The 27,048-nt window shown below is 39.3% G+C and overlaps 1 protein-coding gene across 6 annotated transcripts in view; it reads right to left on the bottom strand.

The window, feature by feature from the left end:
* The window catches only part of LAMA1 (laminin subunit alpha 1), a 143,504-nt gene that overhangs the window by 61,119 nt on the left and 55,337 nt on the right, over nucleotides 1-27,048 (bottom strand). For all 6 annotated transcript variants that reach the window (XM_036229865.1, XM_036229864.1, XM_036229861.1 and 3 more), the window contains exons 7-22: nucleotides 26,349-26,466; nucleotides 25,283-25,461; nucleotides 24,470-24,575; nucleotides 22,378-22,538; nucleotides 21,297-21,437; nucleotides 19,971-20,144; nucleotides 18,430-18,531; nucleotides 17,248-17,459; nucleotides 16,373-16,484; nucleotides 14,200-14,310; nucleotides 8,407-8,534; nucleotides 6,946-7,032; nucleotides 6,033-6,244; nucleotides 1,218-1,324; nucleotides 777-957; nucleotides 28-164 (exon numbers count right to left, since the gene is read on the bottom strand). In XM_036229865.1, the coding sequence (XP_036085758.1) occupies nucleotides 28-164; nucleotides 777-957; nucleotides 1,218-1,324; nucleotides 6,033-6,244; nucleotides 6,946-7,032; nucleotides 8,407-8,534; nucleotides 14,200-14,310; nucleotides 16,373-16,484; nucleotides 17,248-17,459; nucleotides 18,430-18,531; nucleotides 19,971-20,144; nucleotides 21,297-21,437; nucleotides 22,378-22,538; nucleotides 24,470-24,575; nucleotides 25,283-25,461; nucleotides 26,349-26,466 (2,268 nt within the window). The remainder of the gene's footprint in view (nucleotides 1-27; nucleotides 165-776; nucleotides 958-1,217; nucleotides 1,325-6,032; nucleotides 6,245-6,945; nucleotides 7,033-8,406; nucleotides 8,535-14,199; nucleotides 14,311-16,372; nucleotides 16,485-17,247; nucleotides 17,460-18,429; nucleotides 18,532-19,970; nucleotides 20,145-21,296; nucleotides 21,438-22,377; nucleotides 22,539-24,469; nucleotides 24,576-25,282; nucleotides 25,462-26,348; nucleotides 26,467-27,048) is intronic.

Genomic DNA, 27,048 nt, shown 5'->3' with positions numbered 1-27,048 from the left:
AGAAAATGCACGGAGGACAGCGCACACCTGGCATCCGAGCTCCGGGTCATAGCCCCAGTGGTCGTCCTCACATTCTCCACATGCTACGCCTCGAGTATGAGGAGGGCATATACACACCCCTGATGCTGCGTCACAAGTATTCTGAGTGTGAGCACAGTCACAGGCTACAGCAAAGACAAACAGTGGTGTCATAGGTCAGGATAATTGGTGCAATTGAAAGGGTAAGAGCTGATGCTATGAATCATGTCCTTTTCCTTATAATATAAATAATTCTTTTAGTTCCTAAAATCGGCCACACAATTCCTAAGACCCCTCCATGTTTCCTGTAAGGTGGATGGTCCTCTCTGTCAAGAGATGCTGCTAGAAGAGTTGTTATCGGGACACAGTGAGTGAAAGAAAAGATTGGAAAAGACCTGGATAGGTGGGAAGAACAGATAGAGCTAATGCTTACTGAGCATTTATTGGATGCCAAATGCTCTGTTAAAGACTTCACACACAACCTTTCAAATAGCTCCTGGATGGAGGTTATAATTAGCTTCTCCAGTTTACAAATGAGGAAACTAAACCAAGTGAAGTTAACCAATTAATCTAAGCTCATGTGATTAGAACCTGATTATGGATGTACCCAGAATACGAAAACAGAAAAAAGGCACAAAATCCTACATGTTAAGAAGAGAAAAAGTAAAAGAATTTAACAGAATTAGAAGTCAAAAGAGGGCTCAATGAAAAGTCTGGGGAATTACGATAAAATTTCACTAATGAATTCAAGAGCTTACGTGTACAGCCACCATCCTGGAATGCATAGAAGCCACGTGCACACCTGTCGCACCTTTTCCCAGCTACACCTGGTACACAGTGACACTGGCCTTCCTCTGAGCAGTCATCTGACATGGAGCCCGTTGTGCTGCAGTTACAGGGCAGGCAGCCAAGGCCTGTGTCCAACCCATAATAGCCATGCTGTTTCATAGAAGGGGCAGAATTCCAAATCAAAACATAGGCTATTTCAGAGAATCATGAAGTGTTCATGACATCATTCTACTCCTTTGTAAACTGAACACATACTGTCTAGATAAGGATGCAAAGCATATACCAGTCATATTTTGGGCATTGGCTCTTTCTGGTAGTCACAAATTTGTTTCATTTGAACCAAGGTTAAGGTGTCAATTATATACATCATTAATTCTTTAATTGTATCCAATGGTCAGTAGGCATCTTACCAAGCACTGGTCACACTGCTGTCCAGTCACATGTGGTTTGCAGTCACAGAGTCCAGTCTCAAGATGGCAGACACCAGAAAGGGAGCCCTTTCCATGGCATTCACAGGCTAACACACACAAAGAAACATATTCATGTCCATTTCTGGGTATGGTTATAGTAAGAACCCTTAATCTCCAAAGGAAAAAAATTTAAACATTCATGTTTTAAATCATAAAAGTATAAAAATATGTTACTTTGCAATAACTTTAAATATTTACTATTTTTTTTTTGAGGAGTAAGCCAAAATAGGGTTGGTAGAAGGAACAATCACAGAGGGAAAAAATTACTAAAAGACTATTAAGATAATAATTAGCAAACTAACTCGACCAGTTTCATAAATTCCTTGAAATTTTTTAAAGGACTCACCAATGTATATCCACAAATCTTCATTACAAAACATGCAATAGAGATTTAAAAATCATTTTAGCCATTTTCTCTGATTTCAATCATGTCTATATTTAATATTTTAAAGCTCAGTTACAATAATTTAGATAAACAATGTACTTCATAATTTAATGAAAAAGATGTCTCTGGCAATTGGGGGGATCATTTTATGAACTATATAGATGTTTAACCAATGTACTGTATACTTGAAATTAATTTAAATAAATACATTTATTAAAAAGAAAAGAAAAGAAAAGAAAAAGATATCCCTGTTTAAGTCATGAGTCATTCTGAGTTCTAATATCCTTTCCTTCAGGCCAGACGTCTCAGTTTTTTCTACTTACAATACTGATGATTAAAGCTACAAAGATCCTGACCTTTTCAAATTGAGGTAATTTAATGGGTCCAAGAAATGTTTAATTGATATTTATACCACAGCTCTCAATATGCTCTTCATTTAAAATATTTAATATGTTCACTGACAAACTAGCTCACGGACATATACTATTTATGAAGCCTTGGACTCAAGAAAATAGACTCTTGAGTCGTATGATATAACACTGTAAGAAAAGAAAATAAGAACTTTGCAAATTATCTCAACCTCAAGCACACTTTGTGCAGAAGCACAACTGGAATGGGAGACAGCACAGTGGAATGCACTGGACGCTGGAAGGCGGGTAGTCAGAAGAAAGGTGGTGGAATTCTGCCTCCTAGACTGTCGGTGGCCGAGCTCTCACGGGAGGTTGTCTCTGGTGTAAGTGGATTGATGCTAACAGCTTCTGCGGGAGGCCGGTGAAGTGCAGTGGGCCCTCGCTCATGGCCGCCCATCCTGCTCTGCCCATCACTATACCTCTTTGTACTAAACATGACTTTTCATCTCCTGTATTTCTGATGCTTTCACTTCTGGGCTCTGGCTGATCCCTAGAGACTGCCCCTTCCAGAGCTAGTCAATTCCTACAGAGAGTAAACAGCTGGAATGCCTTTTACATGCAAAGCAACCAATCCAGAGCCCACACCCCTACCTGCCTTCTTTACTGGGCTCTCATTTACATTTGTACTCTCAAATCCCACTACCTACCTCCCCTAATCAGGCCAAGGGCATGCCTCAGACACCTAGCGATAGCCCCTATGCCTAAACCTGTTTACCCGCCTGGCTGATTCTTTCCCGCAGAAACCACAATAAAGGTTCTAACCCATATTTTCCCTCCTGACTAAACTGGGTGCTTTTTTTGGTACCTGGCCACCCTCATGCTGAGGTGTGTCCCCCTCCTGGCCTCTGTGAGTAACAAACTATCTTTTCAATGGTAGTCCTCTCCTGATCTGCTGGCCTTGCCATAGCCAAACAATAAAACCTATATTTTAAAACAATCCTCAGCATCCAAACCCTCTCAACTTGTCTCCCATAGAAAACATCACACACACACACACACACACACACACACACACACACACACACACGCATGCACGCCACCCCCACACTCACACCCTTAACTCTCTCTCTGAGGTTCCATCTTCCACACATTCCTCCTGAAGTCTCCAGGAACTTCCCAGATGCAAATCCAGTGAGCAGACCTTCAGTCTTCAGCAGGCTGTGTTGTTCTAGGGGATGAAACACCTGACCACTCTCTCCCTTTTGGACTTTTCGCTTGCCAAGGTTTCCAGCCACCTGCTCTTTGCCTTACTCCCTATTTCCCATGTATTTCCCTCGGGGCCCACCCCTCTATGTCTTATTTAAACCTTACCCTCCCTTTGGTGAAAATGCAAAGTTCACTATATGGTCATCACAAAATATTGATGATAATAAGAACTCATGTCTATCAGACTATCAGTTTGTGCCTGTCACATTACAGGCAAAATTTCATTTAACATTTATAACACACTTAGAAGGGAAGCACTATAATTTTATCTGTTTTTCAGCGTGATATCTAAACCTTAGAAAGATTATATAATTGCCATAGGTCACACAGCTTCTATATCCTCCTATAATAACAATAGCACTTACTAATAAAAAATTGTTCATGTTATGATCAATACTAATTTAAAATAGTTGCCAATTACTACTAGGTATTTGCATATATTTTAATTCACATAAGAATACCACAATATAAAATGAAACCCACTTAACTTACTTCATAAGATTCCTTCAACATAAGCACTCAGTAGGGTTCCCACAGGCTTTTTCTCCCTCAGTGCCACTCTCTGCCCCAGACAGTTGTATCTGCATCCACCCCTTCAACTACCCAGCCAAGCTGAGGGTCTCCAGTCTCCATTTTCTCCCTGGTTCCTGCGTTTATAAATATCCAAATGCCTTCCTAACACCTCCATAAGACTTCCTATGTCGGTAATGTGGAATACCAGGATTTTTACCTGGGTTAACCAAATAAAATATGGTATTTTATTAGTATGTGCAGATCTTCAGGAAGTCCGTAAGAGGGGCTTGTTATAGATATGGAAAGATTTCTAGTGAAATATCCAGAAACAGTTGTAGGAATTTAACTCATCAAAGCTAGGGAAGGGGAAGGAAGAGTTGGAAAAAAGGATAAAAATTGTAAATGCTCAGAAACTAGAGAGCTGGACATGTCAGTCCATATCCTGTCCAGCTGCCTGGGCCAAGAACTTGGACCCAGACGCCAATCTTACCTGTCCTAACCCTGTTGCCCCTCCCTTCCATTCATCATCAAAACCTTCTACTCTGTATCTTCCCTTTTATCCCCAAAGCAAAATACTGAAGCAGTTTTGTCAATGTAGATACACAAATTAAAGGAAAATGACTTTTTGGTACATGATGGAAAACTTTGATATGTTTAAATAACTTGGGTATATGAAGCTACCTACTTCTTCAACATTGAATTTTATGTAATCTAAATACAGATCGAGTATTTCTGATGAAAATTTAGCATCATAATTGAGATGGGTTATAAAATATACACTGAGTTTTAAAGACAATATTAAAAAAAACAAAGCAAGTATCTCATTATTACTTTAAAAATTCAATTAAATGATAAAAATGACACCTTCTATATATTGGGTTAAATAAAATCTATTATTAAAATGTATTCTCCTGTTTATTTTTACTTTTTAAAATGTATTTACTAGAAGATTTTAAATTGATATAGAAAAATAATAAAAATTACTGTTTTTATTACTAGGATTATAATTGTTAACATTTATTTACTGTCTAGAACTTTAAAGTTGTTATTCATTCGACTTCTCAGAAAAGCCTTAATATATACATATAACTATGTCCATTTTATGTTTAAAGAAGTAGTGGCTCAGAGAGGTTAACAATTTGCCTAATGTCACTCAGCTGGTCAGTATTCAACTCTGAACTCTAATCTCCATTAATCAGACTCCAAAGCTTTATCTGCTTCTCGTCTACACCATCACACGTATTTCCTCAAGAGAGCTGAACTGTAACTTTCCAACTCTTATCAGTACTTGGTACAGTGCCTGGGAAGTAACAAAGAAACTAAGAAATGAATCATCAAGTAGTGTAATAAAGATTAAAAGAAATGATATGAGAATTGTAAAAGCATTTCATAAACTCTGAAGCTTTATAAAAATACCATTTATCATAATTATGTTCCTATGGTAACCAAGTCAGGCGGCCACACTGCTGAGGATCAGGATGACTGGTCCATGGCTATGTAACCTTGTTGATCTCACGATGTGTGGCTATGAAAATATCTTTTCTATGTCACTAGCACCCTCTTGTGTCTGCACATCATAACAGCATGGGAGAACTCCAGCATTTATAGGAAGTTATCAAAATAATTTATAATTGTCATTTTTACTCTTTCCATCCTTCAAGAACTGTGCAAAGTAAAAATGTGAGGGCTGTCTTGGCCGTAAGGCTTTAAGTCTGTCCTCTATGGCATATGAAAATCTGCTTTTTTTTCAGTGAGTGGTTCTACCTGATTTGTAATGTCTAGGATTTAAGCAGAGCCCTGCAGAGCAACATAGTGGTTGGTAGGTCAGGCGTGGACCACGAAGACGCACCAGTTTCTGGGGCTACAGTCCCAGAAATCCCATCTGCTTCATGAAACCCTGTAGCATCTCCCTCACAAACATGACAGCCTTTGAGCATCACTCTTCTTTTATCTCATCCCTGGAAATAGTGCTAGCTAGCACTTTGTAAAGTACCACTTTCTCCTCATGTGGAAGGGAGAATCTTTTCTAGGCCATCTGACCTTCATGTAGAGTAACTGATTAAGATAATATAAGGTAGATAGGGACAGTTTAGATCCTGGGTTCATACCCAGCAGTAACACAAGAACCACTTAAATATAGGTACTTCATGGGCTCAGCACTTTCTGACGCTTATAAGTAAATGGACAGGAACTTCACATGGCCATAAGTAACGGACTCAACTTCAAAGCCCATAAACTCACCGCGGCAATTTTTAGCAGCCACAGCGTCCCCATAGAACCCGTCAGCACATCTCTCACAGTGGGCCCCATCTGTGTTCCCAATACACCTCAGGCATTCTCCGGTGACAGAGTCACAGTGACCGGCCTCTGAGGGGTCGACATTGCCGCTGCAGTTACACAGAACACAGGATTCTCCAGGCACTGTTGGGTTTCCATAGTAACCGTCTGCACATCTGCATAAAAGATTGAAAGAAGGATCTAAATAAATGCAATTTCTCCAGACATTACTCTACTATCCAGGGGTTCTCTGAATGGTTAATCAATCTGACTCTTTTTACTAAAGATCTACTACAGAAGAAATGCAACTCCAAGTACAGACATTCACAGATTTCCTCTACTCACTGAGAAGAACAGGGAGTACGTCCAAAATGAGCCATAAATCCAAGGGGACATAGACCCGACCCAAGGCCAATTCAACTGGCATCTCACATTCAGGAATGTCACTCTCTCCTATAGATTGGAGCTAGACTGAGCCCAGAGACTTCCGTGTGGGAACAGACAACACTGGCTTTCAGGCGCCAGAAGACAACCATTAATCAATCCACTCCTCCACTATGGAATTATGCAGAGTAATGAGAAACTTAAATGTGCGACCAGTAAATACTGGCTCCTTGCTGATTCTTATTGTTATTGATGAGGACCCGGATTTAGCTCAAGGAGACTGAATGCCATTCTTGAAAAATTCCCAGGAAGTTTCAACACTATTTTTTTTAATTGATATATTTGGCTTTTATCTAAGGTTATTTGAAATAATAATTACATGCCCAAACTCTACAACCACACTTAACTACACATTTAAAAATAAGCTCACAGAATTTATGTTAAAATAATTTCTCATGCATCTTTTGGAAACCAGTTGAGCAATGCAGAGTACCTCTCACACCAAGTTCCTGAGTATCCCAGGGTACACTGGTCACAGACCACTTCATCACCATCATCTAGGTGGCAGGTGGGGCTGAAACTGTCAAAACATTAGAAATGAATGTAGTATGCTCATGGACGTGCAGAATTTCTAAATATTTTAAATGCTCAATTTCTACCACTCCTGTCCTTATATACTTTCACTAGGTCCTCACTCCTTGGCCAAAAACCCAAGGCCACACGGCCCACCTCAGCTGGAATGTGCTTCTCCCTTCTCTACCTGGGCACATTCCCAGTGCTCAACTCAGCTGTCACCTCCTCCGGGAGGCGTGCTCTGATGTTCCTGGCCTAGCCAAGCTCCTTTCCTCTCAGTTCTCTAGCACTGCGCAGCCACCTCAGACCCTGGCCCATACTGGGCAAGAGTGAGAATCCCTTATTCATGGCAGTAATCAACATTTTCCAAAGGACCCCCACTGTTGATCAGAGTCTCTTTAAACTCTATCCCTGGGTCTCAGGAAGGCCTATGAAGGAAGGTGTGGGGGCATTGAGAGTCCCCCATGATTTCATCATAGAAGTCCTGATTGTCTCTGTTTTATAAACTGGAAATTCAAATAAAAATTTCCATTGGGCAAATTCTTCTGGTGTGGCTAGAGGAAGATCTCTAAAGGGTAAACCAAAGAGAGAGAAAGAGGTTTTCAAACCTCTGGCCTGCAGAACACCATGCCCCAGCCTGATGCACAAGGCCTTGCATGTGACCATGTCCCTCCACCCCCTCTCACGCTTTATTTGAATTCCTCAAATAGGATCTGCTCTTTTATGTTGCTATGGCTTGGCATGCTCATTTCCTTCTGTCTAAAATGCCCTTCTCTGCTACCATCAAATTCCTTCTCATCCTTCAAGTCTCTGATTAAGAGCTTACCCAGAGAGTCATTCCTGATAGATTCCCACCACGCAGTGGACATATTTCCACTGTGGTCATGATCACAGCCATCAAGGATGAACAGTTTGATACTCAGAGTACCTAATATGATACCCAGTGTATAGTAGACACTCAATAAATATTTGTTGAATCTATTAAATGAATTCAGCCCATTCTCAATGAGCCTCATATTTTGGTCATTAGATCAAAAAATCCTTAAACCTAGGAACATGTTTTATTCACCTCTGTATTCACTATACGCCCTAGCCCAGTGGCAAGCACACAATATATATTTACGAACTGATGATCAACATTAGAGCAAAAGGAAAAAAAGTATGCAAATGTCCTCACCATCACACAACTTTCCTTGCATAATTTAATATTCTAAACTTTTTTTTGTAAGAAAATCTACCCCTTCATCTTTAATTATGATTAATTACCACCGAGCAAAATTACTCATTACATACAAAGTCTTGCTCTGAAGGTATCAGTGCATGTCGGATGGAAATCCCAGCCATGCTGGCCAGGATCTGCTGGGAGAGGTGCCAGGCTTACTTGTTGGAGGCTGAAGAGAGGGGGCAGGCACAAGGCTGGCAATCCCCAGGAGTCCCTTGGGACGGCAGCCCATAGAAGCCAGGCAGACACTGTTCACAGTGGTCCCCAGTGGTGTTGTGTTCGCACGCCTAGACACATGCACAAAAAGATTCGGCTCAGCTTTCCGTAAAGGATTCTCAAATTCATCTGCAAACAACTTTAAGTCCAAATGAAAAAAAAAAAAAAAAGACAAATTGCTAAAACAAGCCACTAAACGCTATTACATGAGAAGGGGTTGCCTGTTTCCAGATAACTAATAAAATTTTTAATTTGTGTAAATGGGAAGCATAGGAGCTTTCACTTCTGACCATGTCAGAGTAACTGGTACCATTCTTGCCCTTGCGTAGGAAACCAGAAAACTGGAGCAAAATCTATCAAATGAACAACTGCTTTCAGACACTGGACAACAGAGGGTGCAGGTCTGAGATCTCTCAGAGGTGGAGTAAATCCTACAACCACATGTCCTTCTGCCTGGAGACAGAACTAGGGGTCTTGCTGAGGCAAGGAATCAAAGATCAGAGTATGAGGAGGCAGAACCTGCTAGAATTTGGGCAGAGGAATGGAGCTTCATAGAGTAAGAGCTCCAGAAATCCACATGGGAGAACCCTTTAAATAGCTACTGAATACTAAGCTGCTTGTGTGTAGAGGACAATTCACGGAGGCCAGACAAACAAAAACAGATGCGCTGTAAGCTAAAAAATCCAGAACTCATGGAGAGCTCAGAGACATCAGAATTCTAACCAGTCACTGTGGGGAGACTCTGGTAAATGTCCGGCACACTCCGCAGAGAACCCAGAAGGCAGATTTGCAACTGATAGTGCTAAAACGGCCATAGCATAAGGGTTATACGAAACCTGGCGCAATAGTTTTAAAACAAACCTTGAAACCATCAAGCTGACCTGCAATAACTTAACTGTCTGCCAAAATAAACTTCCATGTTCTTTAAAAGAAAGCAACGAAATCTAGAAACTCAACAATGTAACGCTATTCATCATGCAATCAAAAACTACTGGATATGTTCCCACTAGCAAAATTTGGAATCCATGAGTCCAGAAAACAGGTAGGGTAAAAAATATATATAGGGAGAGAAGGGAGGCTTTTTGCTTACAGCAGAATGCTGTGTGCCGACTGATAAGCATGGGGAAATGGCTGGAGTTGGATAATCGTCCTTTCGCAAACATCATAGTATTAGTTGGGCAAGAATCATCAGTAACTACAAAATCTAAAGGGGAATTTAGATGAAGAACAGGATACTTATATGGTTATAAAGTGTTTCCCTCGGACTCTTTATTACAAAATAAAAGAATAGAAAGAGTAGTAAATATATAGTGCAGAAATTGGCCAACACCCAGCCTGTGTAATCAGAATTACCACCAGTGAGGGGCTGTGGACTGTAGGTCCACTGCGGGTCTCCATGTGCCGTGGTCAGAGAAGGGCTCACTAATGAAATATTCCCGCCTGTTGTAGAAACATTTTGAAATAAAGGAGACTAAAAAGACATGACAATAAAATGCAATACCCAATCTTAGATGGGGGCCTGTAATGAAGGGGGGAAAAAATGCCATAAAGGATATAATTGAGTCATTTGACAAAACTGGAAATAGATAGTAGATTAGAAAAAGTAGAGTGTTGATGTTAAATTTACTACAGTTGATAACTATACTATGGGTACATAAGATAATATCTTTATTCTCAGGACATGCACAGTAAAGTATTTAGAGATATATGGACATAATGTATGCAACTTATTCTTAAGTACTTTAGAAAAAATATTATGATTAAACAGATAAATAATAATAATAAAGCTAATGGGCAATATGTTAACAATAGGTTAATCTAGGTAAATGGTGAGTGTACTAAGTGCCATTCTTATTCCTACTATTTTCGTATACATTTAAAATTATTTTCAAATAAAGATATGAGGAGGCAAAAAAAAAAAAAAAATAGATGAACCATAACCAGGAGAAAAATCTAAAAACCAGGCAGAGAATTACCAATGACTTTTCACTTGAAACACTGCAAGCCATAAACAAACAAAACAACTTTCGGGTGCTGAAAAATATCTGCAAAAATACGTTTTAACATTGAAGGCAAAAAAAAAGTCTTATTTAGATAAATGAATGATGGGAGAATCTGTCAGTCATCAGACTCACACTGAAGAAATGCTAATAGCAGTTCTTCGGGAGGCAGGAACCACGGTCCTGATGAAATCTTAGATTTATATCAAGATTTAAATACATTATTTAAATATATAAATAGATATGAAAGACTTTTTTTCCTCCTTTAAAACAGCTCTTTACAGAGTAAACTCGACTTGAGGTAGGTGTATGGGAGGTGTGCGGGAGACAGAAGGTGGGCGCACTGGCGAGCAGGGCGGCACTGAGCCCCGGGGCAGTTCCACAGCTCAGGGGGATGCTCCGCCTATCCTGCGCATTCTTTCCCAAGTTCCACTTTCCCTGTGACTCAGTCCCCACAACCCCTCATCGTCCCCACCCCTGTGCTGATGCCACCAATGTCTCCTACGACCTCTCCCCGCCCCACCCCAGTCCCATCTGTGGGTCCTCTCCTCATTTCCTCTCCCCTGGCCTCCACCTCGACTCACATTTACTTTTATACCCCTTCTCTTAGAGGTTCTCATTTTACATACATTTATATGCCATTTTTTTCATTCAACAATTTAAATAATATGTCCAATTTCTAAGTTACATACTTCCCTATAATTCCTGAGGTTGATAAAAGTTTTCCCATATATTAAACTTAATTTGGGTCTATGAATACTTCTATTGTATTCTTTTGTACCAGGGTTTCACAAGTTTTATTTAAGTTATCTCAGACCAGAGCTTCTAAATTTGAATGTATATACCAATCACAGGGTTAAATATTGATTCTGACTCAGAAAGTCTGAGGAGTCTGAGACTGCATTTCTAAAAAAGTTCCCAGGTGACATCCATGCTGCAGGTCCTAATAACATTTTGGTAGCACATCTTAGACTCATTTTTTTTCTCCCCATTTCCCATATGATCTTGGTTTTGATAATCAATCCAAATCAATTAAAAATGCAACTGGCCTTGGTAAACAGCTACATGGTTGCACTGAAAGTATCACACAAAATAACTAGCTTCATTAAAATATATTCGAATGGGTACAATTGCAAAATGTCTATGATATGTTCTCTTTGCTCAAAGCACCAGATGGAGTCTTCTTTCTCTTTGGAAAAACTATTATGTAGTTCCATTGAAGAACCTGCCAAGCGTTGTTTCCAGTGTTTTCTCAGGTATGTGTCACCGTCCCTCTAAGTGACCATCCCTGTTGGTAGATCTGGCATGTGAAGGACAGGAAGTCTCATCCCCCTGCAGAGGAAAGACACCTTCTCTTGATCGGAAAGGAACCATGAAGACCCAAGACATGACAACCACTTTCTACGCTCTGCTCTTTGGAAGGCAAAGAACTAGCATCTCCTTGGGATAAGAGCAGAGAGAGCTCAGAGAAAAGAATAGGTGATAAGGACTTTGGGTGATTACGATGTGTCAGTGTGGGTTCATGAATTGTAGAAATGTATCCTCTGGTGGGAGATGTTGATAATGGGACAGAGTGTACCTGTGTGGGGGTAGGTGCTATATGGAAAATCTCTGTACCTTCCTCCCTATTTTGTTGCCAACCTAAAACTGCTCTTTAAAAATTAAGGTCTTAAAAAAAAAAATAGGATACTAAGAACTGAAACCTTCTCTCTAAGAAACTGTAAATAAGGAGTTAAATTCTAGAAGCTAGGTAACTATGCATAAGGCTGAGGCCTATAAACAGCTACACAAAAGGAAAGATTAAAAGTTTAAAAAAAAGAATAGAAAAAAGCAAAGTTATACAGATACATGACACTACCTGTTTGTATCTTCCTAAATCCTAATTTAAATTTTTATTTTTCTTGCTCCTTCAACATTAATTATTTTAAAAAGAAAAAATAACTTTATAGTGGAAATGCCTGGCAGACACCACTGGAACCAGTGACCCAAGCTCACACTTCCAGGAAGAAGACAGAGACACCATGTTCCCCTGACCAGAGGTACTGACAGGGCACATCACCTCCATACCCATCTGCCCGAAACACGTAACCCCAACCTAATCATGACAAAACAGACTAGCCCCAGCTGAGGGACATTCCATAGAATGTCAAGCACTCTTCAAAAGTGCCACAGTCATGAAAGACAAGGAAAGACTAGAAACTGTCACAGACAGAAGGCGGCAAGACCACCGAATGCGATATGAGATCCTGAGTTTGAAAGGAAAAGGGACATGAATGGGAAACGTGATGAAATCTCAGTGAAGTCTGTAGCTCAGTTGATCAGATTGTGGCAGCGTTAATTTCTTAGTTTTGATGATTACTATGGTTATGCAAGATGTGAATGTCAGGAGAAGCAGAGTGAAGGTTACACATGAACTCTCCATTTTTGTAACCCTTTGTAAATCTAAAATGAGTTCCACAAAAATTCAAAGCTCTAAAAACTATTATCATTTATTGTAATTAGAGTTTTAAGGGCAGTGGCTATTTAGCATTTCCACTTTAATATGAGTATACGTTTTTCGTAAATGTATATTGATTACAGCCTACCTGTAACTAGAGCTGTAGGTAGCCCAACCATGACCTGCTGACCACCCCCAAGTGTTGGCACAGGCCTCCGGAAGGCTGGCCTTGCAAACTCCAACAGCAAAGGGAGAGATATTTTTTAAAAGCAACAACCTCATCAAGCCATGGAAAACTGTGCGTCTGAGGAAACTGATCCTAGTGGACCTGAATCTGCATACAAACCATCATTTCATGTAGTTCCTATACACACTTTACTTAAGGGACAAAGAAAAAAGCACAATATGAGAGCTTTACTTACAGAATAAAGAAAAATTAGGCTCTAGACAGAACATGCATTCCACGGCACCATGCCAAGATCTTCTCTATGGGTCTGATAATTAATTTTCCCTAGTCCTGTGAATCAATTAATCTCTTTTGGAAAGAACATGAACATATCCCCATACAAAGAATAGGGTGCAGCTGATTAACATGTGCATTCACTTCACCTGTGAGGAGTGAATCTATTAAGACTCAGGAGTGTGGCCTGGCTTCCAGGCATAAGAGCCAAAAAAAATTCCTGATTGAAGTTAAAAAACAAGTCTTGCCCTGTCTCTGTCCCAAAATTCATTCTCTAGATTAATTACATATTTGTTAAGCCCTGTCTCAGCTCATATTGCGTGAAAGAAATACTTATTTAAAGAGCTGATCTGAGCTAACAACTATAAAACATTATATATTGTACAAATGAATGTGGTTATTAGTTTTATTATCCCTCTTATGTATGCTGTGAAACATAATGTTAAAAAACCCTGGTGCTTGCATTTAAAAGATCCGACCCTTTTTATTTAATCAATGGACAACATTTTCTACCTTTATATGGTTTTATAATCTTGCAAAATAAATAACTACTTTTTATTATTCTAATAAAAAACCTACAATGAAGTATATATATCCCTTTTCCACTATCACCAAAGTAACTTATTTTTTTTTTTTCAAAAAAAGGGGGGAAAAGCAGGAAACATTTTATGACATGAACCTAAATCTGCAAACTTTCTTTGGGGTCTACAAAGGCAGGGATATTGTTCTGCGGAGGAATTATTATTTTTTAATCACTTCTGCACAAGCAGATGGCTTTGGGATGGTTGTGGAGTGGGGTGGGGGGAGGGGGAGGCACTCAAGATTTCAGTAAGACTCACAAAGCAGACACCATGAATATCGCACTCAGTTGTATGGCCGTGGCATTCACAGGGTTGACAAATTCCTCCAAAGAGTATGCCGTCCACACGGTAATAGCCAGAGAGGCAGGACTGCAAAAGAAGAAAGGTCAACCCTTGCTGCTCAAGGCAACTCTGTACACGACACAAATCATCTTCTTCCCAATATGTTACAAATGTAAATTGTTAGGTTTTTCATGAATTAATATTTCTTTTTTCCCAAAAATTCTTTATCAAGGTATCATTTATGTGCCATAAAATTGCACCCATTTTAAGAGTACGAGTCAATGACTTAATAGTAAACTCACCATAAACCAGTTCTATATTTCTTTCAAAAGGAAGAAACATGCACACAAAATCTTAATGTGTCAGCATACACCTTAGCTGTATTCCACTGTGATATTCTTAGAAATCATGTAACACTCAGCCATTCAACCAGAGTTTCAATCAAGAGGAGTTTTTTTCTCTCAACCTTATTTTTTCTTTTGCTTAGAATTCGTTAAATGTTGCAGTCAAAGTGTTCAAATGCAGGTCTGTATCAAACTGCATCAATTTAACTGAGCAAACTCTATAGATGTCCTTTTTTGGGGTCTAACTGCTAGATAGGCAATGTGGGCATTCAAGGAGGCCGCTCCCTGCTATGAGGAGAAGGGAACCACTCTAGACACAGAAATTCACTTCATCCTTGTGACAACGCTGAGAAATAGTACTTCTATTTTATAGATAAGGAATCCAGAACACGGGGCAGTTAGATAACATGCCCACTGCGGCAGTGGAACGATTCAAAGGCCAGAGTGCACACCTCCAGCACCCACGTCCACAGGCTGCCCAGGACTGCAGCAGACACAAAACATATTTATAGTGTAGACTGGGGGATGATTAATTTAGAGGCCAGCACACTCCCAATGGGGTATGGGAGAAGGGGGTACAGATTTGTTTTTTATTATTATAAAAATTCTTAAAGGATATTTTCATTACACAGATAATACATAAATGCATTCATTCACACTGACTTTGGAGAAAGTCACCTAACACATCATGCAGCCATGCTCCCCTTGGGAACAGCTGGCTTGTCTACAGATGGGCATTGAGCAGGCAGCTGCCTGGAGGTCTGTGTGGCAGCTACAGGGCTACCAAAAATTCCACTCCTTACCAATAGCCTCCTGATTGTTTAAGTTGGCTTCTGAATAAGAGTTTGATTAAATAATGAATTCTTCTGCTTAACAAAGACACTTGAAAACATGTATTAAACATCTTGTACTTACTTGAGTCATCATCCCATGCACATCAGCACATTTCCCTCCAAAGCCCAGTGACTTGTTCTCCAGCAGCAGCTGCTCATTGCTGCCTCCTCCAGGTGTCGGTGGCCTGGGCTTCTACTTCCATGACTACCTGCCTGCCCACTCTAAGGTCACCTATTCCCACACCCACATACTACGAGGTGGCCTTAGGGTCTTTTATCCACTAAGCATTATGCACTACAGGATTAGGACCTACAAAGATTTGCTGGGCCTAAAAATAAATGTTTGAGACCTAAAAAAAAGTTCACTAAAAACCCCACAAAATATTTGAATTGAAATATTTAAATATCTATACCATGAAGCATTACGCCAATTTTATTAACTGAAAAGCTTATAATTGATAAAGATTCAGAAAAGCAAATTATAGGTTAAATGTTCTCGCTTTGTAAAAATGATTGCCAAGTAATTATAGCCAATGGCAAATGTTTATAATCATAGTCAATCATGAACAATGAGAGGTGAGATGGTATGGGGGTTAATACACAGATGAAGTTCAAATTCTGATTTGACCACTTCCTAGCTGTATGACCTTGGCCAAGTTACTTAATCTCTCTGTGCCTCAGTTTCCTAATCTGCAGAACGGAAAATATATGAAGTACCCATCTGATATGGTTGTTGTCAGGATTAAATGAGGTAACAGGGAAAGCGCTAAGAATAGTGCCTCTGGCAAAGGAATCAGATTTCTTTAAACAACATGGCTTTCAATATTTTTATAGTTCCCAAAAGCCTGAAGTTTAGAAACACTGGGTTTCTAAAGTTAAAATTCACTGTGAATCATTGCGTCGCCCTCAATGTGTGTGTTTTTCCCCACTTAGGAAAGAGAAAAGAAGACAGGACAGGAGGATAGATGGTACCTCACAGGAGATCCCTGCATAGCCTTGGGGACATTCGCAGTGCTCCACCTCAGTGGCCAGTGCTAGGTCTATAACGTTAGGACTGGCTGTGTCCAGAGAGACAGAATCCAACCTACAAACAGACAGTGGTTGTTACATGGCACATACTCGCAAATGACGCATAACACCAATGAAAACAGAATTTAAAAAGACTTTAATTCAAGCAAAATGGTGATGTAATTTCTGGTAAGTAACTAAAGATTTTCACAGCAATATGCCGTGATTATTCCCTCAACATGCCTTTAACATTTGGTACAAAGACATGCTGCTGTCTATAGATAGCTCTGGGAAAGGTCTGATGTTGCTCATTCTGAGCTGAAGTGCTTCAGAAAAATTAATCTATTCAGTGCTCTTATCTCAAATACAGAGAGATTATCCTGTATTTGCTTTAGTTGCACCCAAAGTTTATGCTTAGCCTGGCATTGCTAAATAAATCTAAAACCTACATCATATTGAAATAATAAAATGACCAAGGATAGACACATTAGTTTAAATAGACTGTGTGAAATCTAAGACCATTAACATCAGGAGGGTGAAAACCAGATGCAGCGTGGTCCAGACTATTGTTAACTCATCAGGCATTTCTCGGAAAAGCATCCTGAAAGTTTCTGATCCTGATGTTGTCTATCTCTTACTAGATACATTTGTCATGAACAACTATTCTTATATCGCCAATAAAATTATAGCAATAAAAAGTAATTTTAAGACAACCAAGTCCATTACCTGTATCCTTAAAATAATCGAGTAAAATATATTAAGATGGAAATATATAAGAATAAATAAATACAGGAGTGAAGTACTCTCACCATAAGTTTTCTCTCCTTTTCAGTACACACCTGTAAAGAGCCATTTTTGCAGAATTGTAGTTGGCTCTGATCAAGAGATGTGTCACATTGGCAAGGACAGTCAGCAGTTGGTCACGATCTATCTCCCTTTTGTTATTAAAATCTCGGAAGTTCTCAGGCACAAATCTAACCACATTATAGTACTCTTCATGGGGTGGTAATGTCTGGCCTTCAGCCTGGGTGCTCAAAGTGAGTCCATTTCCCTAACATTTAAAAACAAGAAGAAATGTATTTATAATTCAATTTCATGGTCAAAAAATGAAAGCAAATTTTATGCTCAGCAACATGGCTTTTCCTTTGTGTCTAGGTTCTTGTGGTGAGCGTGTAAGTGTAGTGGTGTCTATAATTCTCGGTTCACAACTATCAGAGATAGTTCTCAGAAGGATTTGAATAATACATCTAAAACCTACGTCGTTTGCTGGGATCTCAGAAAAGAAACAAAATCATGCTTTTGACCACCATTTTCTTCAAAGCCACCAATCTGACACCCCTAATCTTTAACTGAAGAAAAAAGTAGAAAACACATAGATACAACTCCTGCTTTTTTAAAAAAAGACTACTGTTAACAAATTTTATGTTAAAAATTAAAAATTGCTGTTAACAAAATTTGTTTACCTCACAGTTTCCAATTGCCACAGGTTAGAGATGGAAGTACCAGCTGTTAATGGCATCGGGAGAGGGGTGCAGACATGGCGGACAAGAACCTGAAGCGGTTTTCTACCACTCTGGGGACCCTTTTGGGTGAGACTGAGCTGGGTCTTTTTGTGACAGGGAAGAGTCGAGGTGAGGATAAAGGGACAGGTAGAGAGACTGAGGACAAAAATGGTGATGCATCTCCTGTCCCCACCTTGCCAAGCACTGCTGCCACGTGGGGAGGCAATGCGGCAGGAGCGGAAGAGGGACTTAAAGGGCCAAAGTAAAAACTCATTCCACTTTAAAATGTGACAAGACGGGTTTCTGTAGGGATCAAGTGAAGAGCAATAAGGGCCGCCCTGAGGCAATTCCAGAAATGGGCCCAAAGATAGAATTCTCATACTCAGTCTCTCAGCATCCAGAGGAGGCAAACGGTCACCTGGCCATTAAGCTCCTGGCTACTCTGGACTTGCTGAGTCATAGAGGTGTCACCCCCCTAAGTGCTTGAGATCCATAGCAAGGCAATGTAAAAGCAATTACCTTAATGATAACGTCGGCATGAGACACGAGGTCACTGTCCACTGTTTCCATTGGAATATCGTAAGACACAGTGTACTTCAGGAACCCACCAAATGCAGTCAGCTGGAACATTTAAGCGAGAGTGAACACCAAGGGGGGAAATGATCCAGTGGTCACTAAGAGCCATCTGGAAACAACTAGGCTGCAAGCCGAGTGGCTACAATACATAAGGAAGTTCACATTAAAGGCAGTGAAAAGAAAGCATATTATATGAGTATTTTGTTTAATCGATGTTAACAAAATGCACTCCTTCTTAGGGGCTTCGAGGGAAATTACTATAAATTTCTGCTAGTCATACAATAGACATTTATTTCACTTAAATACTTTAGCAGGGGGAGAATTTGATCCACAGTGATTAATCTCAACATTTCGATATTATTGTCCTGCTTGTAGGAGAATAATAAGGAACATGTCTGATCAGTTAAAGAAAGAATTAAAGGCTTTTCTTCCTGATTGGATATCCTTCCATGTAAAATACAGATTTCATTTCTGCCAGGTATATTACAACAATGTGATGCTCAGAATCCAGTCTTTGATTCATAAAATCGAAGAGGTGATCTCAAGACAAAAAAAAAAAAAGAAAAAAAAAAAGCTACCACAAAAAAATGAAAACCTATTGACCTTTTGGTGATAAGATCATATTATAAATAGTAAACATCTTCTAGGATTCTAATTTGATGGGAAAAATAATCATTTTCAAAACAAACACTACTTGAATATATGTAAAAGAAGCTATAAAATTAAAATATAATCATCAAATAAACTAGAACCTTTCCAATTACGACGCCTATACTACTATGAAACACACCATTACCTTAAAACCAACTGAACACATGGTCAAGGTGAGCAGGGAACTACAGTTTTTGAGAGAGATTCCACTTTATTTTCAGATGAATCAAATACGGAGAGAAGTGGCATAATTGGGGGAAATGGAACTAAGTCACTGAAGGAAAAGGTTAAACCATATAAACCAACTTTCCACTTTGTAGAATGACCAGTTAGCATTTTCTTAAAATGGAAGGGACTCTGGCTGTTCTTAAATGTGAACTTTGTATGAGCGACAGTCACCACGATAGTGGAACTGGGGGGCAGTACGACAGCTCCCGCGCACAACCTTTCCGAGTGTTTTCTACCCGCCAGGCTAAGGCAAGTGCACAGCTAAACAAAGCAGGAATGTGACTGACATCGCACAAAGGCCCAAGTGACACAGGAATCTGGAGAAAAATAGAAAGCCCATCACAGGAGAAGGGACGAGACTTCACACAACAGACTACTTAGGACGAGACCAAGAACAAAAGTTCCTATTTTAATGATGTAATAAAAAGTCAAAGAAGGATTCAAAAGACTGTGTGAGTCAGGTGCCAGTAAATGCTCTATAATTTTCTGTCAAACAGTGAAGTGACCAATAAAACTACATAAAATGCCAACGTAAGTTCTTTGTTAATGTCCTCGGAGATCTTTGTCTAAAACACCATTACTGGGAATAATGTGACCAGAAGTACCTTATTTCCAAGGTAGGCCTCTGGGGCCAACCAATAATACTCAGAAGTCAGCCTCTGCATGACCATTGTGTTGTTGGTGCTGATTTGATGATGTCTTCCCAGCACGTCCTGTTGAGATGGGATCTTATTTGGACTGATCAAGTCAGTGACCAGCCACCCAGACATATCTTTCACCTTAAAATGAAAAGATCCAAGAATTTTAGATTATGAAATAGAAGTCACCTTAGATTTCACCCAGGCTAGTGCTAATGTCTTCACAAAGAAGAAACAGACCCAGGAAGCTTAGCTCGGGATGCAGGTAACACATAGTAGCCATAGGCCTGCAGGACCTGTGACCCTTCTGTCAAAGAACCAGAAAAACCTGAGAACGAGCCACACATTCCCCAAATCCAGATCAAGTATAAGCAAATAGCTAACTTGCTAAACACATTGAATAAAACATCTTTTGGTAACTCTGACTTCTCCTTCATTGTTATTGATGCCCCCAGGTTTTGAGCCAAATACCAAAAAAATATATAAAAATAACCTCCCGATCCTAGCCTCTCCTAGAGATGACCCACAGGAACTCACCTCCATTTTTAAGTATTGATCAGAGTTCCCTCTCCCTTCCCCAGGCTGTTCCCACTCCTCACCAGCCTAACAATAAGTGGGGGAGGGAGGAGGAAGAAGGAAAGGAAAGGAGTCAGGAAATAGCACCCACGCCCTCCCCCACAATGCTGAATATGGGTCTCCTGAGATAGGGCATGAGGAGGCGAGGAGGTTATCCTAGGCAAGCCTCTGTCCTGCAGCAACTCCCCAACCTCTAGGCATCACACTCTCCCCTAGTCACCATTTGGCACCCCCTCTTGAACTCATCACCTCAGAAATCTCAGTTCCCATAATAACTGGGAATCTTGTGCCTGCCCTCTTAATGCCTGCACCACCCTCTTCCCGTCCTTGCCTGCTTCTTTGACATAGTGCCCATGTATGTGCCCATGTCCTAACGTGCTTCCTGGCCTGAGACCATAATGGGGCAGGTGCGGTGAGACCCGACCCCATACCTGAATGCATTTTCCCGCAGAAGAAATTTAAACACAATGTCTACAATATCATGATATCCTATTGTTTCTATAGGGAAATGTATGTGGGAGCAAACACATGACCTAGAAAGAAACTCTAGCGACACATTAGCAGTGGGCTGCCTTCGATCCACGCCACACGTTGTTGCAAATGGATAACAGCGACATTACAGGGGAGTCAGCCTCACGGCTGCATCACACAGCTCCCAGAGAGCTCGCTTGCAGGGGTGCACTTAGTAAATGCCGGCTCAAGGAAACGGGCCCACACCTGACTGATGGACCAAGAAAGGCTGTCGCAGACATCAGAGACGCCAAAGCAGAAGCACTCAGAGCAGCCCTGGGGGTTTCTTTCCTTCAAATTATAAAATCCTGGCTTGCAACGATCACAGTTTTTCCCCTCAACATTTTCCTGCAAGTTAGAGTAAAAGATTAGCTTTTGAAACCAATGGGTAGACAGAATAAAAAATGATATTAATATGACATTAACAAGAAATGTGTTTGGTGATCCAGAGAAACAGGTACCTAAAAAAGCACTCAAAGTAAATGTGAGTGCTTGTAATGTCAATACTTCCAGAATAGATATTTTGAAATACTTGTCATTTGATTTTGTAGTCAAGAATGAGGCTAAGCATCTTGGACTTTGGTCATTATATTGAGATGGCTTTTTTGTACTTATTTATTCTAAATATTCCATTTTTACTGACCTTTTAAGAATTTTAAAATCTGAAGAGGGCCATATAATTTTTAGTCTTATTAATAAATGCTCAAGATTATTTCTGGTCATATATAACATGTGCCTAAGACTGCTAACATGGGAATAGAACATAAGATACAACTGGAAATCCTTAGAAATATGGGAGAAATGATTATCAATACAGGTAGACACATAAAACACCTCCTGACACCAAATTAATGTATTTCTTATCATTGTTCAATTCCTTTTTAAGAGAAATAAAAACATAACATATTTGCCTTTAATTAGTGCTCTTAGAAATTTCGTGTTTGCCTGGTTCTCCTCTAAATGTAAAGCTGAAAAAGAACGTCATAGAAGAGGCCATAGGCAAGATCTAAGAAATGCAGTATTTGGTTTCACTCAAGAAGTCACAGAAATACCTCTGGAACATACAGCCATTGCCCAGAAGGCACCAAAGTCCAAGGACATATACTGTGGCCAACTTGCTGAGCCTGAACGTCATGCTTCTCAGGAAAGTGTGTGTGTGTGTGTGGGGGGGGGGGGGTGCTACGGGGAACTCTGCTTTGCTCGGGAACTGATCATCTGAGCCAATGAAACACATTCCTTTTTCAAGAAACCTCAGAAATTCAGGAACAGCTTTAACCTACACATGTACCTTACAGAGACAAGGCTCCGAGCATGGGTCCTCATTCAAGCTTCCTGCTGGGTTACAGTCACAGGGTACACAGGCTGGGAAACCCTTATAGCCAAACTGGCAGCGATCACATTTTCTTCCTGCATAACCTTCCTTGCATGGACATTGACCTGGCCACTTTCCTGGGAAGAAAACAATGATAGGAAGGTAAAAGAGATTCAAAGTAGGGTCGACAAACTCTATCTGAAAGGCCAGAGAGCAAATAGCTTCAGCTTTTTGGCCAGAATGTCTTGCAACAACTATACTCAGCTCTGCTGTTATTGCTTGAAAGCAGCCATAGTTAATACATAAACAGGTGGGCATAGCTCTTTTCCAATAAAAGTTTATTTAGAAAAACAGGCGGTGTCAGATATGGCCCATGGCCCATAGTTTGTCGACCCCTGGCTTAAAAAAAGAAAACAGAGATGAGAAGCACAGAGGCTAGTGGAAAGGTCAGATGGTGCAGCACCTTCAGAAAACTGGCACTTCTTCAGAATGTTGAGCACACAGTTACCATACAATCCAGCAATTCCACTCCTAAGTATTTCCTTAAGAAAAATGAAAACATAAATCCACAAAAAACTATATGTAAATATTTGTAGCAGTGTTATTCATAATAGCCAGAAAGTCTAAACAACCCAAATTTCATCAACTGATGAACGGATATATAAAATGTGATGTATACATACAATAGAGTGTTATTCAGCAATAAAAATGAATCAAATACTGATACATGCTACAATATGGATGAACTTTGAAAACATTATGCTAAGTAAAAGAAGCCAGTCGCAAAAGGCCACATATTGTTTGGTTCTATTTACATGAAATGCTTGTAATAAGCAAATCTGTAGAAAGTAGATTAGTGGTTGCCTGGGGCTGGGAGGAAGAGGAGAAGGAAATGGGGAGTGACTGCCAATAGGGGATGATGAACGTGCACCAAAACTAGGTTGTCGTGATGGTCACACCAATGAATATGCCAAAAGAAAACTACACTTTACATGGGTGTACTGTGCTGTACGTATGGTAGTCAATTATAGCACAAAATAAAGTTGTATTGTTTTGTTTTGTTTGTTTTTTAAACAGAAGCCAATGGTGGAGGGCAATAGGCACTATCTGTTGTTAATGTAGCTTTGAAGCTTTCTGGTTGTGTAACCTCAGTCAAGTTTCTTAATTGCTCTGGGCTACAGTTTCCTTGTCTATCAAATAGGTTAAATAATTCCTATCTGCTATAGTTGAAAGTTAAAATGAGATATATATATATATATATATACATATATTTTTAAGTGAACCCAATCAAGGGAAACTGTCATCATCATCATTATCATCCTCTCATTAACAGTGGCATTTAAAAATCAATTCGATTGTGTAATTTACCCTCCACAATGCCCCACAGTTGGTACTTCCTTCCCTGTTGGCCAGTATCCATTTTAGCTGCTAGTGACTGAGAGTTTGATGGGGTCACAGAAGTCTTTGAACAGATGCAACCTTTCAGGAGACTCAGCTATTTGCAAGTCCATTGGCCAGTTTTTGAAACAGAAAGAACACTGACATTTACAAAGTTAACTGGAGGATTTGCTTGCTTTGTGATCTGAGATGTATACAAAAGCCCTCTGAGTGTCCTCTTAGAGCTAAATAGAGTGATTGCTATTTACTGTGTTCCACATATGACTTTAAAATGAGCCTTATTTCTTCTTTCATCAAATGCTCAATTAACCTCTCAAATGTCATTTCATCACCCCAGCATTTCCATCTCCATACTCTATCTTGCTCCATTCATGATTCCTAATTTTGCTTTATGCCCATGGTCCTTATCCCTGCCTGGCATTATATTACACATTCACATGTGGTTTAGTGTCTGCTGCGAGCAGTGACCTTGATCATCTTGTCCCAGTATATGTTCTTAGGTCCTAGGTCCTGACACATAGTAGGTACTTGACAAATATTTGGTGAACAAAAGAAGCAATAGCAAATCATAACATCAAATTGTTATGCAAGAGTAATAGTTTCACTGGGTACAAATCTCTCATCAGAAAAAGAAATCTATGACAAGCACAAAAATGAATCAACTACTTACCTTTGTGTAAGTCAGAATGAAGATCATCCTTAATACAGACAGAACTGAAGGACCCCAAAGGGTTACAGTCACAGGGATGGCAAGGGTCGTCCTCATAAGGAGACACCTAAAAGGCAAAGGTTGTCCTAAATTATATTACTAGAAATAACAGCAATATTAGCAATAATATCAATACCAGTGACAAGGTATCAACTTTTTATACAAGGTGTGACTATTACAATGATTTTGTGTACCCAGGGGGTGTAGGTTTGGGGAAGAAAAATTGAGCTCAAGCTAGAAAGTTCCAAACATCTTTTTGGTGGTGACAGCAGCTAGCATCATTAGCAAAGTGTCCTCCTTTCCCATTGTCACTGCTACCCAGCCCTCCCCTTCTCTGCTATCTCTCGGAGTCATGTATAAGTATCATATATGCATCTGGTCACCTATGACTAGACCACCACAGGGATTCACGTGACAAGTACATTTCAAGTCAATTGAGGATTGACTGAGCACTTGCTATGGGCAAGATACAGCTGCTTTAGTTATTAGCGAACTCCACATAGTTGGTATTCCAAAACTCTGACATTATACAGCGAAGGGGCCCCCAAATTCAAGTTAATTAATAATAAGTGGACTTTCTACTCTGAGCAAGAAAACAGTACAGATAGAGTAAGGAATCGATATCTGAAAAACACTACTAGCATAAGAAGAATATAAATGAAATATTACAAAAGGAGATGAGTTTCTAATACTAAGGTTGACACTAGGTGAAGTCTCTTTTCCATTTTAGGAAGACAATGAAGCTCGGCTATGGCAAAGAAGAAACACTCTTACTTTGTGTGGTCTATAATATCCATCGATACAGGTTTCACAATTGATTCCCATGGTGTTCTGCAGGCAATTTATGCAAACTCCTCCTCCTTTGAACTGTCCAGCAGTATTCAAACTCCTTTTCTGATTTGCAACACTTTCATCATAGTAACAGTCTTTGGCTTTATTGTGACAATTACATTCTAAAAAGATATTTTAACATCTAACTTAATATATACATAGATATACATATACATATACATATAGAGTCTATATAAAGAAATCTCTCCTGAAGTAAGTTTCTATGACTCTAAGTTAACTTAAAATTACAGAATAAGTACCTTTTAAAAATATTGGCAGTTTTATGGAGGGCAATGGGAAAAGGTACCATAATCATATATGTGCATTCCCATTTGATCATCATTCCGTCTTCTGGAAGTATACCTTGCAGAAGTACTTGCACATTTGTCAAAGAGATGTACAGGGTTAATCACTGCACCATTGCTTGTGTTAACAAAAGATGGTAAGAACCAAAAAAATATACATGGATAGATAACAATATGCTAAGATGGAAAGATTTCCCGTTAAGGTGTATCATTAAATATAAAAGCAATGCCTAGACTGGAACAAGTAGTACATCAGGTTCTGTGTATGAGCCAAGCGAGGTGTAGGAATATGTTAATACATGCTTTATTTGCATAAAGATTTCAGGAAGAATATACTAGGAAATGATAAAAAGTGAAAAGGAAGGAGATGGAGTGGAAGTAATGCTTTTTACCACAGACTTTTATATATTGTTAGATGTTGAAATCTTGTGCATTTATTGCCTATTTAAAAATTAAATCCAAATTAATAAAGAATAAATGAATCTATGAAAAGGGAATCTTAAATAAAATAGCAAATGTATAAAGATATTTTTAAGTCTCAATAGTTTCAATTTTACCAAGGTAATCTGCAGCTTTGGGAACTACTTGACTATGAATAAGAAAACAATTCACTTACTAATTACAATGGTTGTTAAGTCACCATAAATTTAACCTACTAAGAGGGGAAAAAAACTCTGCATTCTTCCCATTCTCAGAAGACTTACTTTCGCACATGTTACCAGAAGAAATGGTCCCAGGCCTCCAGGGCTGCTGATGGTATCCAGGACAACACCTACTGCAGCTCTCTCCGCAGGTGTTATGTTCACACTGACACTGTAGTTTCTAGACAACAGGGATACAAAATAGCATCTGAGAACTTACCTGTATATTTTTCTTAATTTTATTTGAAAGGGAACTTATCACAGTCAAATATATAGCAATACTTTACAATTGAGGATATATGGCTCTACAAAAGCAAACTGGCATTTAATTTTTAGAGAAAAACATACATATATAACTTGGTTACCAACAGAAGTGAGGAGGAATAAACAAAACGAAAATATGGGTTAACTAAGAAAAACTTCCAAAAAAAGACATTGACTTAAAGGGTTTGAAAGCTTCTATTAATTACTTTCCTTGAGATTCATCTACATATTTTTCAGCATCAATACGAGAATAATCCTATTCAAGAGTTAAATTATTACAAAGATTAGCAAAAATTAAGAACTAACTTTATGTTAGTTGCTTAAAAAGAGAGGCTATCATCTTATTTACTAAATATTATACTAAAATAAATACACTTTATCTTGATTTTAGTACCACCAAATGGAAGAGGGAGAAAATAGGAGTTCGGGAATCCTTCTTTTAAAAAATATAAACATAAATTATAACTGCACATTTTTTGCTTGACTGTCTTACAGAGAG

The sequence above is a fragment of the Rousettus aegyptiacus genome, unplaced genomic scaffold (genome assembly GCF_014176215.1).
Source record: "Rousettus aegyptiacus isolate mRouAeg1 unplaced genomic scaffold, mRouAeg1.p scaffold_m13_p_12, whole genome shotgun sequence".
Lineage (NCBI taxonomy): Eukaryota > Metazoa > Chordata > Mammalia > Chiroptera > Pteropodidae > Rousettus > Rousettus aegyptiacus.
The sequence above is the reverse complement of the archived record's forward strand: the minus strand, read 5'-3'. Positions and strand labels throughout refer to the sequence as shown.